Source organism: Urocitellus parryii, chromosome 7 (genome assembly GCF_045843805.1).
Source record: "Urocitellus parryii isolate mUroPar1 chromosome 7, mUroPar1.hap1, whole genome shotgun sequence".
In the NCBI taxonomy this organism is placed as follows: Eukaryota; Metazoa; Chordata; class Mammalia; order Rodentia; family Sciuridae; genus Urocitellus; species Urocitellus parryii.
In genome coordinates, this window is record NC_135537.1 from 158,169,123 (window position 1) to 158,182,090 (window position 12,968).

The following is a 12,968-nucleotide window of genomic DNA, read 5'->3' on the forward strand; positions in this document are numbered from 1 at the left end:
TATCCCTTCCCTGCTCAGAACAAGGGGAGGGAAGGGCAGGACTCTTTGCTAACCCCTTCTACAGGCAAGGACTGGCTTTCCCCTCCTGGGCTGGTATACATTCCTGTCTCCACTCAGGTCCACTGTACTTAGTTTTAGCCCCTGATCTCAGTTTCATTCAGGCTCAATGACTATGGATGGGGGCAGGGTCACTCTGGAAGGTAAAGGGGGATGGAAGAAGACAAAGAGGTCAGCTGAGGACTCGCAGAGGAAGGGGTCCTAGGCTGCTAGTTCCCAGGCCAGAGCCGATCCCCTCCCTCACAAGTGAGGCTGAGGCCCCAGGGTCACTGCGGGACGCTGTTCGGTTTATTCCAGGGTAAGTGGGTGCCCATGGGGAAGCAGTGAGGATGGCCAAGGTCACCTGGTGGCAGGGTGCCCAGGGGTGGCTGCAGGTTGTACACAGCCTTGATGGGCCTAAGTTTCTGGTCACTTGGGAGGCGCCACCTTTTGCCCCGACCCTGCGGAGTCAGTCACTGATGTAGCAGTTTTCGTAATTCACAGGGCTCAGTGATGGGCATTGAGCAGGCTTGATTCTCACACACATATGCAGTGGCCCGGTCTTCTAGCCGTCGCAGGGTACTCAGGAAGGGCAGCTGGCGGGACAGGAAGCTTGATGGGTCCCCATCAGCCAGAATCAGCACCTGGGGCAGTGGCAGAGCAGAGAGGGTCACCTGGAGGAAAGTACTGGGGCACTACAGAGCCCATGGTGGAGATGACCTCTCCTCAATCCTTCAAGGCAGATGTTGGGGAGCTAAGGAGAGGAGAGGGCAACTCAAGGGAGGCAGGGGTGGGGCTGGGCTCACAGGGACACACACCTTGTTAGGCACAAAGGTGGAGTGGACACACTGCAGCAGAGCCTTGGTGTCCTTGGCCTGGGGGTCTCCACAGATCACAATCTGGCCAGAATAAAAAGGTCATTCCAGTGTTAGATGAGGGAGGAGCTGAACCCCAGACCTACCAGGGTTTCTAGATCCTCCCTTCACACCACCCTTTCTCTCCAAGAGGAATGGAGACCCAGCTACCAGGAGGCCACACTGGATTTAATGCTTTGCAAGTAGAGTCACAGACCCCAGGAGAATACAGTGACAATGCCATGCACAATGGTAGAGACACAAACATGGGGACACACACCCAAAAGACTCGAAACAGTGGGAGACATATCACAGAGACACATCCACAGGGATATGGTACTCATGTATAAACATAGCAGATACCCATACAGGGGAAGATGCCATATGTACAAACCCCACCCCACCTCTCTCTCTCTCTCTCTCTCTCTCTCTCTCTCTCTCTCTCTCACACACACACACACACACACACACACACACACACAGAGCAAATATGCAACACAAGCAGGCACACCTGCAGATGGGGGTAACACATGCAGATAGGCAAATGCACACTGCCAACACTCACAAGAGTGCCCACACCCAGAAAGGCAGGCACATGCACACACAGACACACTCCCCAGGGTTGCACACACATGGCAACACCACACATGGGGTCAGAGCCTTACAGAGAACATTTCACCAGCAACCAGGGACCCATATTTAGTCCCTGCCTCCTGCACCCATACTCTGAAGGCCAGAGACAGACACTCACATGGGCATGTGCCTGGGCCCACAGGCCATCTCCTCAGATGCACACCCTCCTACAGACACCTCCACTGCAGAGCAGGGACCTGCCTCAAGGGCACTTACCAGGGACAGTCCCAGGATCCCTATCCCATACTTTCTTCCCTGTTGCAACCCCGCTCCCCTCCTACCCAGGTCCCAGCCAGAGGAACAGCACCCCCACCTGCTTGAGGGTCTGCTGGTGAGCTGAGAGGGCACGGACCATCTCAGGCAATGCCACGGGGACCCGGCGCATGCGCTCTGAGAAGGCGGTCAATAGACACACACACTTGTCCATCCAGTCCTTGTGGCCGGTGAAACCATGCAGCCGGAGCAGGTTGTGAGCCGACACAGAGTTGGCACTAGGCTCCGCACCATCCTGGTCTGCAGGGCAGAGGGAAGCAGGGGTTGGAGGCAAGAAAGGGTCACTGGGTCTCAGGACCCTGCCCCAGACTAATTCCGGGGCCTCGGGGGAGGGGATGGAGGAAGACACCTCCTGCCTGCTCTAGCAGTGGTTGGTACCTGGCTCTCTCGTGGCACCTTCAACTCCTCCTGCTGGCCTGCCAGTCCCCAGGCCCCGTCTAACTGCTGATACCTCTGTCCACCACCCAGCTGCTCAAGCCAGAGTGGCCACACCCTTCCTGTCTCTCACCCCCCACTTCTAATCTGTCTGAGTCCCGCCAGGGCTGCAGCCACAATACATGCCACTTTGCCACTTCTCTCCATCCCAAGCTCAACCCTTAGTTGAGCCTTTGCCAATGCCTGCGTGTACTGAACACTATAAATGGTCTCCTAACTGGTCACTTGTTTCCCCTACCTCCATCCCTTCTTCACCATCAAAGTGACCTCCTTAAGCATGTCTCCTGAGCCTTTCCCTCCTTTTCCTGCAGGCCCCAGTGCCCTCCTTTCATGCAGGCCCTGTCCTCTGTCCTCCAGGACCCAGGCTTCCCCCTTGGGGCCTCTCAGACTCTTCCCTCTGTCTGAACAATCTCCACAGTTCTTCTGTGACCCCATGGTCCCTACTCCTGCCTCCCAGGCCTGGTTCAATTTGATCTCCCCTCAGGCTGAGCTGGATCTCCTCCTCTTGGTTCTCTCCTGAGGCTATTTCATTTATTCAGTAAACATTTACTGAGCACCTATTACAACTTGCCAGGATTGCACTGGACCCTGGGGATAAGTCCTGCTCTTTGAGAGACCATTAACAACAGACAAGACATGGGGGCAGCCACATGGCATAGGGCTCCTACTTCTTTGCAGCCCTCATCACAACTTTAACTACATGTGTCGAGTGCATTATTGCCTTATTTCTGTGTATTAGCTGTCTTCTACTATACTGTAAACTTCCTGAAAGCAGGGACCACGTCAGCCTCATTCCAGGTATGAATCCCCGGACGCCAGTGACCATTGAGCAGGTGCATTGAGCACCTAGATAAATCTTTCCATCAATCCTGTGAGTCAGTACCAGCATTAATATCCTTTTATATATTAAGAGAGGCCAGGGATTGGGGTTGTTAGCTCAGTGGTAGAGTGGCTTGCGTAGAATGTGTGAGGTACTGAATTTGATCCCTAGCACCACATAAAAATAAACAAAAAAGGTATTGTGTCCACCTACAACTAAAAATGAGAGGGGAAGGGAGAGGCCAGCCTGGTGGCATATGCCTCAATCCCAGTGTCTTGGGAGGCTGAGACAGAAGGATGGCAAGTTCAAGGCCAGCCTCAGCAACTCAGTCAAGCCCTAAGCAATTTAGCAAGATCCTGTTCTCAAAATAAAAATAAATAAAAGGGCTAGGGATATAAAGGGCCCCTGGGTTCAATCCCCAGTACCAAGAAAAAAAGAAAGAAAGAAAGAAAGAAAGAAAGAAAGAAAGAAAGAAAGAAAGAAAGAAAGAAAGAAAGAAAGAAAGAAAGAAACAGGTTCACACAATTGTAAGGAGCGGAGAACAGAGATGTGAGGCCAGCCCATTCCAGCTCCTGACCACCACCCTGAACTATGCTTTGTGCAGGGAAAGCCAAACCCAGCTGGGTGCAGGACCCCAGGCCAGCCCACACCCACACTAACCATCTTTCAGACGCAGGGGCAGGCCAGAACCCAGCTCAGCCTCGCTGCAGAAGTAGCCGCCTCCCCTGGAGTCCCAGAAGAGCCTGTCTTGTGTGTCCTGTAGCCGTAAAGCCCACTCAAGCCAGGAGCTCTCCTGTGAGGCTTCATATAGGTCCAGCAGGCCCCGTACCACGAAGGTGTAGTCCTCCAGGAAGCCCCAGCAGGGCGGGTTGCTGGGGACACAGGCAACAGGGGAGAGGCTTGTGAAGGCCTGGGGCTTTCACAGAGGGGACATTTCTCATGTGTTCCTTCATTTAATCCTCAAAAATCCAGCTATCTGGTGTCTGCCACTAGCCCATTTCCCAGAGGAGTAAATGGATCCAGGAAGTTAAGAGCTCATAGTGAGGCCTCATCCAGAGGAAGGGCAGAGGGGGGCTCGGAATACATAAGGAAGATGAGTCCTCCCAGCCTGCCCAGTCCCCCACCTGTGCTCCACGGTCCCCCCATTGCCAGCATAGCAGGTGCGCTTCAGGCGGCCACTGGCCACATCAAACATGTGCCGCTTAAGGAACTTGGCACAGTTGGTGGCATAGTTGATCAGCTTGTCTATGCCCAAGACAGCCCCAGTCACAGCGAAGCCAGACACCATCAGGCCTGGTGGGAGAAGAAAGGGTGTAAGATGAGGTCAGAGCTCTCCAGGGAGGTCCCCGCCACACCCCAGGCTCTGACCCAACACCAGTTAGAGCTGGACTCCTGGCCCCTGTAAGGTGACCCTGGGCAGGTCACTTCCACTCTCTAAGCCTCGAATGAACACATTTGCAAATTAAGGATAATAAACCTAATAAAGGAAGAATCCGCAGTTTTAAGGGTGCCTGACCGACAGGGGAACTTGGTGAGGGGAATTCTACAAACAGGATTGGGCCTCAGACAGGACTGCCCCACCATTCCAGGCAGCCAGCATCTTGCTGTCCAGGTGTGGTTTTGGCCGGTGTTTCCGGGCCTGGAAGAGCTTCTCTAGCCCGGTGTTGAGCAAGGTCCGCACGGCTTCCACATCCAAGCCAAAGCGGGCAGCAGTCAGCTCCAGCGAATACCGAACAGTCAACACGTTCTGGCCCTGCAGCTCCCCATTGGGGTCCTGAGGAAAACGGCCTTATCAGAGGGAGCCCACATACCCAGCAGGTCTTAGGCCCCCCTCCTGTGTCCCCAGAAGTCTTCACCTGACTGGGGCTGATATTGCCAGCCTCTGTGAGTCCATAGTGTTTCATGAGAAGCTGGCCTGAGGTCAGAGGCTCGGTGGCACCCTGTACAGGGTCTGGGAGGAGCTGCTGGATCTCTTTCACCGTCCACACATAGAAGGCACCCTCTTTGGGCCGTGAGCCCCGCTCTGGGGGAGAATCTGCATCCTCTGCGCTGTAGAAGCCTCCAGACTGTGGAAAGAGAAGAGTTGGCTGGGTCACACAGCCTGAAGGGCAGTGGAGGCCCCAAATCCCTCCTACATCCAGGCCCACCTTCCTCTGGATACATACCCGGTGGCTCAGACTCCGGGACACATACTGCAGGATGCCTTTAGCAACCTCAGAATAGAATTCATCACCAGAAATCTGGGGAGGGAGAAGGATGTCAGTAGAGGCCATTGGGGTGGCCCAGGTACATAGGGGTGATATTCTCCCAGGAAATTTGGGGAGGGGAGCCTGGGTAGTAGGAATTAGGAGTTGAAACTAAGGGTGATGGGCCAGGCCTGTAATCCCAGTTACTTAGAAGCCTGAGGCAAGAGGACCTGAAGATGGAGGCCAGCCTCAGCCACTTAGTGAGATCCTGTCTCAAAACTTAAAAAATTAAAACGGCTGGGGATACAGCTCAGAAGTACAGTGCCTCTGAGTTCAATTTCTAGTACTGCGAGAAAAGAAAGGGAGAAAGAAAAAAAAGGAAAAATAGAAAAAAATGAAGGAAGAGCCACAGTACTAGGAAGGCCTTGGGAGAGGCAGCCAGGGTTAGGACTAGGCAAGGGGGTCACCTGGAAGGCCTGTGAATAGGCCACTGCGAGCTGTGCTTGGTCATACAGCATCTTCTCAAAGTGAGGGACGTGCCACTGGCGGTCCGTGGAGTAGCGGTGAAAGCCCTGTACCAGGTGAGAGATGCAGGGCTTGCAGGCTGATCCCAGCCACCGCCTCCCACTGCTCCTCCAGGGAATGCCCCGCTGCCCCTCACCTGGCCCACGTGGTCCCGGATGCCCCCATTGGCCATCATTTTCAGGGTGTGCAAGGCCATCTGCTGGGCCCGAGAGCCATCCTGGGTTAGACGGTGAGTGAGCCAGTAGGAGAACAGGAAGTTCAGGATCACTGTGGGGTGGCAAGAACAGGTGAGTGAGGGAATGATGGGGTGTGGATAGTCAAGAGGCCTCTGGCCAGGCTGAGGTCAGGAGGTCAACAGTCAACCCAGAGGAGTTCACTTGACAGGCAGGCCATCTCTGGAAAGCTTGAGAGTCAGGAGGTCAATGGGCAACCCAAAGGACACAAGGTCATCATCTGAGCCGGAGAACAGAATATCCTCGGCCACGGGGGACCAGGAAGTTACAGACCAGACCAGTAACATTGCCCAGGGTCATTGACCAGGCTGGAAGATCGTTATGTAGGTCAGGGTCAGAATGTCATTACTAAGAGCAGGTATCAAGTCTCCTGGCCAGTTGGGAGGACAGGAGGATAATGATTATGCCAGGAAGCAGAAGACCATTGACCAGGACAGGAAGCACAAGACCAGGTCTGGGGTAAGGAGGGCTGGGGGGATGCTGACCCGGTGTGGGAAACTTGGGGGCCTCAGCAAAACCACCATACTCCTCATCATAGCCCTCATCCAGCTGCTGGAAGCAGCGGGTATTCATGGTGGCGGCAGAGGGTGGCAGCTGGCGGTCACCCATGCTGATCTCCGAACGGGCCAGCAGGGCTGTTGTAACACGCTGGCTGTTTTCTAGCAAGGTGTTCTTATTCTGCTTCCACTGTGGGAGGAGAGGGCACACCCGGAGGTCAGCATGGAGCTCGGGGCTCCTTGACCTGGGCTGGAGTACCTCCCTCCTGGATGCACACCCACCTGATCCCGTATTCTCATCAACACTGTGCGGAAGCCAACTCGGGTCAGGCCATCCTCAGGGGGGAAATAGGTGCCCCCCACAAAGGGCTGGAGGTTGGGAGTCAGCCACACATTCATGGGCCAGCCCCCACCACTGCTGGTGGCCTGTGGAGAGAGCATCAGGGTCAAGGGAACTGCTGTGAACAAGTGACAGGACTTTTCCCACAGGAAAACAGCTCACCTGCACAAACGTCATGAACACCTTGTCCACGTCGGGCCGCTCTTCCCGGTCTACCTTCACACTGATGAAGTCCTCACTGAGCAGGCGGCCAATCTCCTCATTCTGGAAGGACTCCTCCTCCATCATGTGGCACCAGTGGCAGGTAGAGTATCCCACTGGAATGCAAATGGGGCAGCAAAGATGGGACAGAGCAGCCCAGGGGCCCCACCTAGACCAGAAGCTGATCTCCAGACCCCTGGGAGCCCGTAAGGCCCACAGGACCTTTCCCCTCCTGACCAATCCTCACCTCCCCACCCCCGCACAGCCCTCCCCATTTCAGAGAAGGTGGGTACATTACCTGAGAGGAAGATTGGCTTGTTTTCTTTCCTGGCCTTGTCAAAGGCTTCCTGTCCCCAGGGGTACCTAGGTCCAGCAGGGTGTGGCATCAATCAGCAGCCCTGGGGGTTGAGGGGGGGGGTCTTGGGCCCCAGCTGCTTCAAGGAGAGCACTGGAAAGGTACTTACCAGTCCACAGGATTGTAGGCATGTTGTAGAAGGTATGGTGACTTCTCATTGATCAGGCGGTTGGGGGCTTTCTGGGGTGTAGCTGGGGGGCAGCTGGGACGACTTCCCTTCCCTCCGGCAGGCATGGACACTGAACTATTGACCGTAGCACTACGGTCCTTGTCCCGGGAGGAGCTACCCCTGGTGTGGGCAGATGGGTCACACAGGGCAAGGCCTGCCCCACCTGTGCCCATGCCCACCTCCCCCCATATCCCACCCAGCTTTCCTTCGAACCCAAAAGAACCCCAGCTCCCAGCCCCACACACCTTTCTGAACCACGGGGGAGACCGTGGCCTTTGTGCTCCCCCTTAAGTTTTTTGGGGGGTGAGGAGAGGTGGCTCATTGGGCACTCCCTGCCAGGTTAGTCTCCCCCAACCTCTCAAGACCTGGTGGTGGGAAGGATGACTGTGAGGTCAGGGCGGGTCACAATGGGCAGAATGGTCCTTCCAACACCATTCTGTCCCCCTAACAGGGCCCCTCCCAAGGGTGGTTTACACTGGGCGGGGGAGGGGTCCTCTGGCATGTATGGGGGCATGAACTGGGTAGAAAGGTACAGCTGCTGGTGGCTGCTCTAGGAGTGGCTGGACCACACATAAACAGGGTCTGGGACTGAGCCAGGTGATGGGAAACCAGAGGAAAACAGTCCAAGGACTCCTTACTCAAAACCCACCACTGGGCAGCCCAATGGGCCAGGTCCTGTGTCAGAGGATACCCAGGGAATCAGAAACGCCCCATCTGAAGGAGTTCAGCCTAGGAGAGTGATGCTGGGGGCAGACCTAATAATGGACAGGCCCCACATCAATACAGGGCAGTGACGGGTCACAATGTGTTACTGAAGAAAGGGCCCTAGTCCAGCACTGGGCTCAAGGAGGGCTTCTTGGTGGTAGCCTCAGATTAGTCCCCCCAGGAGCCAGCCCCATAAGTGGAGGGGGTTGGGGAGAGACGGAGGCCCTTTCTGCCAGTGCTGGTCTCAGGACCCTTCTGCAGGGCCAGGTGTCCAAGTCAGATCAGAGGCAGGTGGGGTGCGGGGAGGACCAGGCATGCGGGGCTGGCGAGCAGGCACTATGGACCCAGAGCCTGGGAGACCGGCGCCGCAGGTGCAGGGCGCACCTCAGCGGCCCGCTCGTACCTGCGGCTCGCGGTGAGACCCAGCCTGGCGCGGGGCAGCCGGAGGCTGCGGCCCATCCAGGCCCGCGCCCAGCATGGCTGCTCCGAGAGAAACCCCACGGCAGGCTGCGAGGGGCGGGCCCGGCGCCCTCAGAGCCGCGGGCGGGTCTTCGCCCGGACTCGGAGCTGAGTGTCTGGTCTCTGAGCGTCGCCATGTGGCCGAGAGGAGGATTGCAAACCCGGCAGCCCGGGCTTTAGAGCCTGGGGTCCATGCCTAAAAACGGCCTTGGCTTGAGTAACCCTGCCTGCCAGAGGACGACTCTCACGGATATGGGGTGCCAGGGCCGTGGGATCTCAGAGCCTCAGCTAATTTGACCTTTTTTTGAGAAATGAGACTCTAGCTGAAGGCATGTCTTGTCCAGCTCCATCCAGCTAGCAAGTCTGGTTCAGTCTCCAATTCCAGGTCCTGCTCAAATCCCACCCACTCCAGGAACATTTTCCTGAATAATAACACTGAGCCAATTTCATGTTGTATAGTATGCTTTATACACATGCATTGAGCCAGTATGCAGTGAGTGTCCAAGTGTCCAGTGCCTGCCACTCTGCCAGATACTGAATGGAGGGTGGACAGAGATAAGCCTGTTCCCCGGTTTTACTCACAGACAGTTGGGAGACAGAGGCCAGTCAGACAGCCACACAAATGAATATTCAACCACCCACTGTGTGCATAATATAACAAGGCACTTGATCTGGTGGAAGGGACAAGAAGGGAAGGTTTCCCTGAGGAAATTACATTTGTGCCTGGGGGGCAGGGCACTGGAGAAGTAGGCCGAAGGAACAAATATGCAAAGGCCCCCACATGTCACAGTGAGTCAGGGATAAGGAACTGCAGGTCAGAAAGCAAGGGGAAGATAGGTCATAGATGAGGCTTGGAGGTTGGGGAGGAGGGCAGGGACCAGGTCTTGGAGGAACTTGTGAGAAGAGGAGTTTTGATGAGAGCAGGAGGTAGCTGTTGGAGGGCTTCAGTAAGGAGAATGACCCAGTTGGGTTTGCATTTGGGGAAGATCTTTCTGGCTGCTCAGTGGAGAATGGATCAGAAAGAGGCAAGAGAGGAAGTAGCAGTGATTGGGAGGCCAAAGCAGCATGGCAGGGAGATGGGAGGGTTGCCACAAGGCAGGGGTGGAGCTGCAGAGAAAAGGCAGGGCTGGGGGCCTAGGCACGACTCTCAGGACTAGCCCAATAGGAGAAGAAGGTGTCAAGCGTGATTGGCACTTTGGATCCATTGTTTAAGGTGCCTTTGAGATGAACACAGGGAGATGGAGGTGACAAGGCTTGGAGCACAGAGGGGAAGCTGTTGGGAGAGAGAAATAAGGGTTTCTCCAGGGAGAAGTCCCCCAGGGGAGACTGCATTAGAAGCAGAAAGAAGGCTCAGGTCTGGCCTCCATAAGCCTGAAAAAGTCATAGACATGAAATGGCCAGAGTGCAAACTCACAGAGGGGCATCTCAGAAGCAAAAGGACTGGGATTGCAAGAAGGAAGGAACACGAATCGGGAATCCACCCAGGATAGACCAGAAAAATCCCTGGGTTGGTGTGGTGACCATCATCCAATGATACCAGGCTGAGAGCAGGCAGCAACTGGAGAGCATTGAGGGAAGGCAGAGAGGAGAAATGGAGGGATAACCTGGGCACTCAATGTGAGGAGAAAGATACTTTGGGGACGAAGCTAATAAGAACACATATTGATGGGAAGAATTTGGTTGAGAGAAAGCCATTGAAGCTATGGAGGAGAAAAGAGATCCTTAATACTGAGCAGTTCTGAGAGAGGGGGACTGGCAGGTGGAGATGCTCCAGAGGACATCCTCCAGTTGGGAGGAGTGAGATCAGGAAGCCTGGAGGAAACTGGGACGGTGACAAGTCCCTAAGGGTGCTCATGGGTCAGGGGAGCTGAGAGGTCAAGAGGCTGTGAGCTCATCCTCCTGGATAAGGTGTTGAGGTTGGATCTGGGTGGGGTCAAGTGAGCCAAGAGGGAAGCATCCCGAGAATGAGGAGGAGTGGCAGCCACAGGCAGGAAGGAGGTGGGGTAGCACCACAGTGCCAGTCTCCAGGAGGAGGGTCTCACAAGGAGGAAGATGTCCCAGAAGTAGCTACTAGAAGCAAGGCAACTGAACTATTTTCCCCTGGAGACGTAATAGCCCCTCTTGGAGTCTCCAGGGAGAGTCAATTTTGGTGGGAGAGGCACAGAGATGGATCTGGGACCAAGGAAGATAGAACCTTCCCAGTTTGGGTGCAGCAGAAGATAGATGGGGGCTGGGCTGTGTGTGCTGCCTGGAAAAGCTAGAGACAAGGGGCAGGGATCATTGTCATGGTCAGTGTGTGAAGAAGGTGGACCCCAGCTCTTGTTTATTTATTTGTTGAAAAAGTCACAGACATGAAATGACCAGAGTGCAAGCTCAGAGAGGGGCGTATCAGAAACAAAAGGACTGGGGATTGCAAGAAGTTCAGTCCACAATTCTGTATGTTGGCAGAACTGTGGATTGAAGGCGGGACCTCAAGCTTGTTTGGCAAGTGCTCTCCCCCTGAGCTGCACCCCTCCCTCCCAGCCCAAAGAAGGAACTCTTGATCCCATTTGACAAGTAGGGAAATCGAGGCACAGGCAAAGAAAGGTGAAGTAATTTTACTCAAGGTCAGACAGCATAACCACCTATTAAGAGATTATTATCATTAAGTTCAAACTTGGGAGCAGAGTTTTAAACCCTGTCCATCCGACTTCTAAGTAAGTGCTCTTGTCCATCTGGTCTGCAACAGTGGGACTCCCTCCCTCCACACAAACAAAGCAACCCACCCCAGGAGGACAGTGGCATCGCACACACCCACCATCAACAACTTGGATATTTCTTGGGAGGACTATGGAAGGCTGTTTGCTCTCAGTACCTGAAAAGGGGAAGGGGCTAACAGCAGGCTGGCTTGCAGGGCCACCCCTGAGCACTGAGGACACACCAGTGTCCAGTGATCCAGTGATCACGAAGCATTGAGTGAAAGTAAAAGTGGCCGTGATGGCTCCCAGAATGAGTACCAGGCCTTGTACCACTCTTGGTTTCTAAAACCCTTCATGAGCCCGCAGTAGGAGCAGACTCCCACAATAAAGGGAAGTTTCTTGTCAGCCTTGGTGGTGGGGGCAGGGCAGGCTCAGAGCTGGATTTAAGATGACCTAGTAAACATAGGAACATGAGTGCTCCTGACCTGGCTTTGCTGCAGCTGCGTCACATCCCTCCCACCCCACACACACCTTTTGTCTGCTCTGCTGTACTCTGAGCTCCTGCAGGTTGTGAGCTCGGCAATTCTTGGATTCCTCCCAGGACAGCCCAACACTTTGTCCACAACAGTCAGTCAATATTTGCTGAATTAAATCTGGGGCCCAGGTTGGGAGCTCCTGGATGAGGAGCCAGACTGTCTGATGACTTTGAATCTCATCTCCTCACAATCCTTGCTTTGTGACTTTGAACATGCCACTGAACCTCTCTGATTCTCAATTTTCTCACTTATAAAATGGGAGCTGCTGCAAGAGAGACCTGTGCAACTGCACTTGGGAGGACCATGCACTTGGTTTGATGCTCTGCTGTTCCTGTATTGAAATTCTTAACCCAATTTTGAAGAGGGTACCCTGCATTTTCTTTCTTTTGTGGGGGTGGGAAGTATTGGGGACGGAACCCAGGGGCACTTTACCATTGAGCCCAAGTCTTTTTTAAATTTTTTTACTTTGAGACTAGGTCTAAGTTGCCGAGCGCCCACTGAATTTGCCCAGGCTGTACATGAACTTGGAATCTGCCTGCCTGAGCCTCCAGAATTGCTGGGATTACAGGCGTGTGCCACCACATCTGGCAGCATTTTCATTTTGCAGTGGACCCTGCAGATTCTGTAGCTGTCCTGAATGGGAGTGACAATATTCCCTGTCTCCCAGAGTTGCAATGATTAAAAGAAATGTTCTGCCTAAAGTGCTTAGCACATTAACAAGTGCCCAGTAAATGGGAACAAACGCCTACTGTCCCCTATTAGATCATCCCCAGTGCTTGCTGATGTGCGATGGATAAATGAAATGACCATGACCCAATGAGTGACAGACAGCCTGGGAACATCTGGAAGCAAAGGTGCCAGGCCAACAGGAGATGAGGCTGTGGATGGAGGTTTGAGAGGAGTTAGTTGTAAGGGAAATGGGACTGTTTCGTGCCCTAGATTGTAGAGCAGTAGTTTCCTCCACAGCCAGTGATCCCTTCTGTAGTCCAGACCCCAGTGCCCACACCCCACAAGAAGTCCTCTTGGTAGTAAG

General features: G+C 54.4%; 1 protein-coding gene across 1 annotated transcript; it reads right to left on the reverse strand.

The window, feature by feature from the left end:
• Positions 1-421: 421 nt before the first annotated feature.
• Positions 422-8,746, reverse strand: Spata20 (spermatogenesis associated 20). The gene is made up of 16 exons (XM_026387002.2): positions 8,666-8,746; positions 7,498-7,677; positions 7,332-7,396; positions 6,995-7,149; positions 6,775-6,918; positions 6,481-6,682; positions 5,899-6,029; positions 5,705-5,809; positions 5,217-5,291; positions 4,908-5,117; positions 4,633-4,825; positions 4,176-4,344; positions 3,712-3,923; positions 1,837-2,036; positions 855-935; positions 422-680 (listed from the first exon to the last, which is right to left on the reverse strand). The coding sequence occupies exons 1-16, from the start codon at positions 8,719-8,721 to the stop codon at positions 510-512; spliced, it is 2,349 nt and encodes a 782-aa protein (XP_026242787.2). The 5' UTR covers positions 8,722-8,746; the 3' UTR covers positions 422-509.
• Between the last annotated feature and the right edge of the window lie 4,222 nt (positions 8,747-12,968).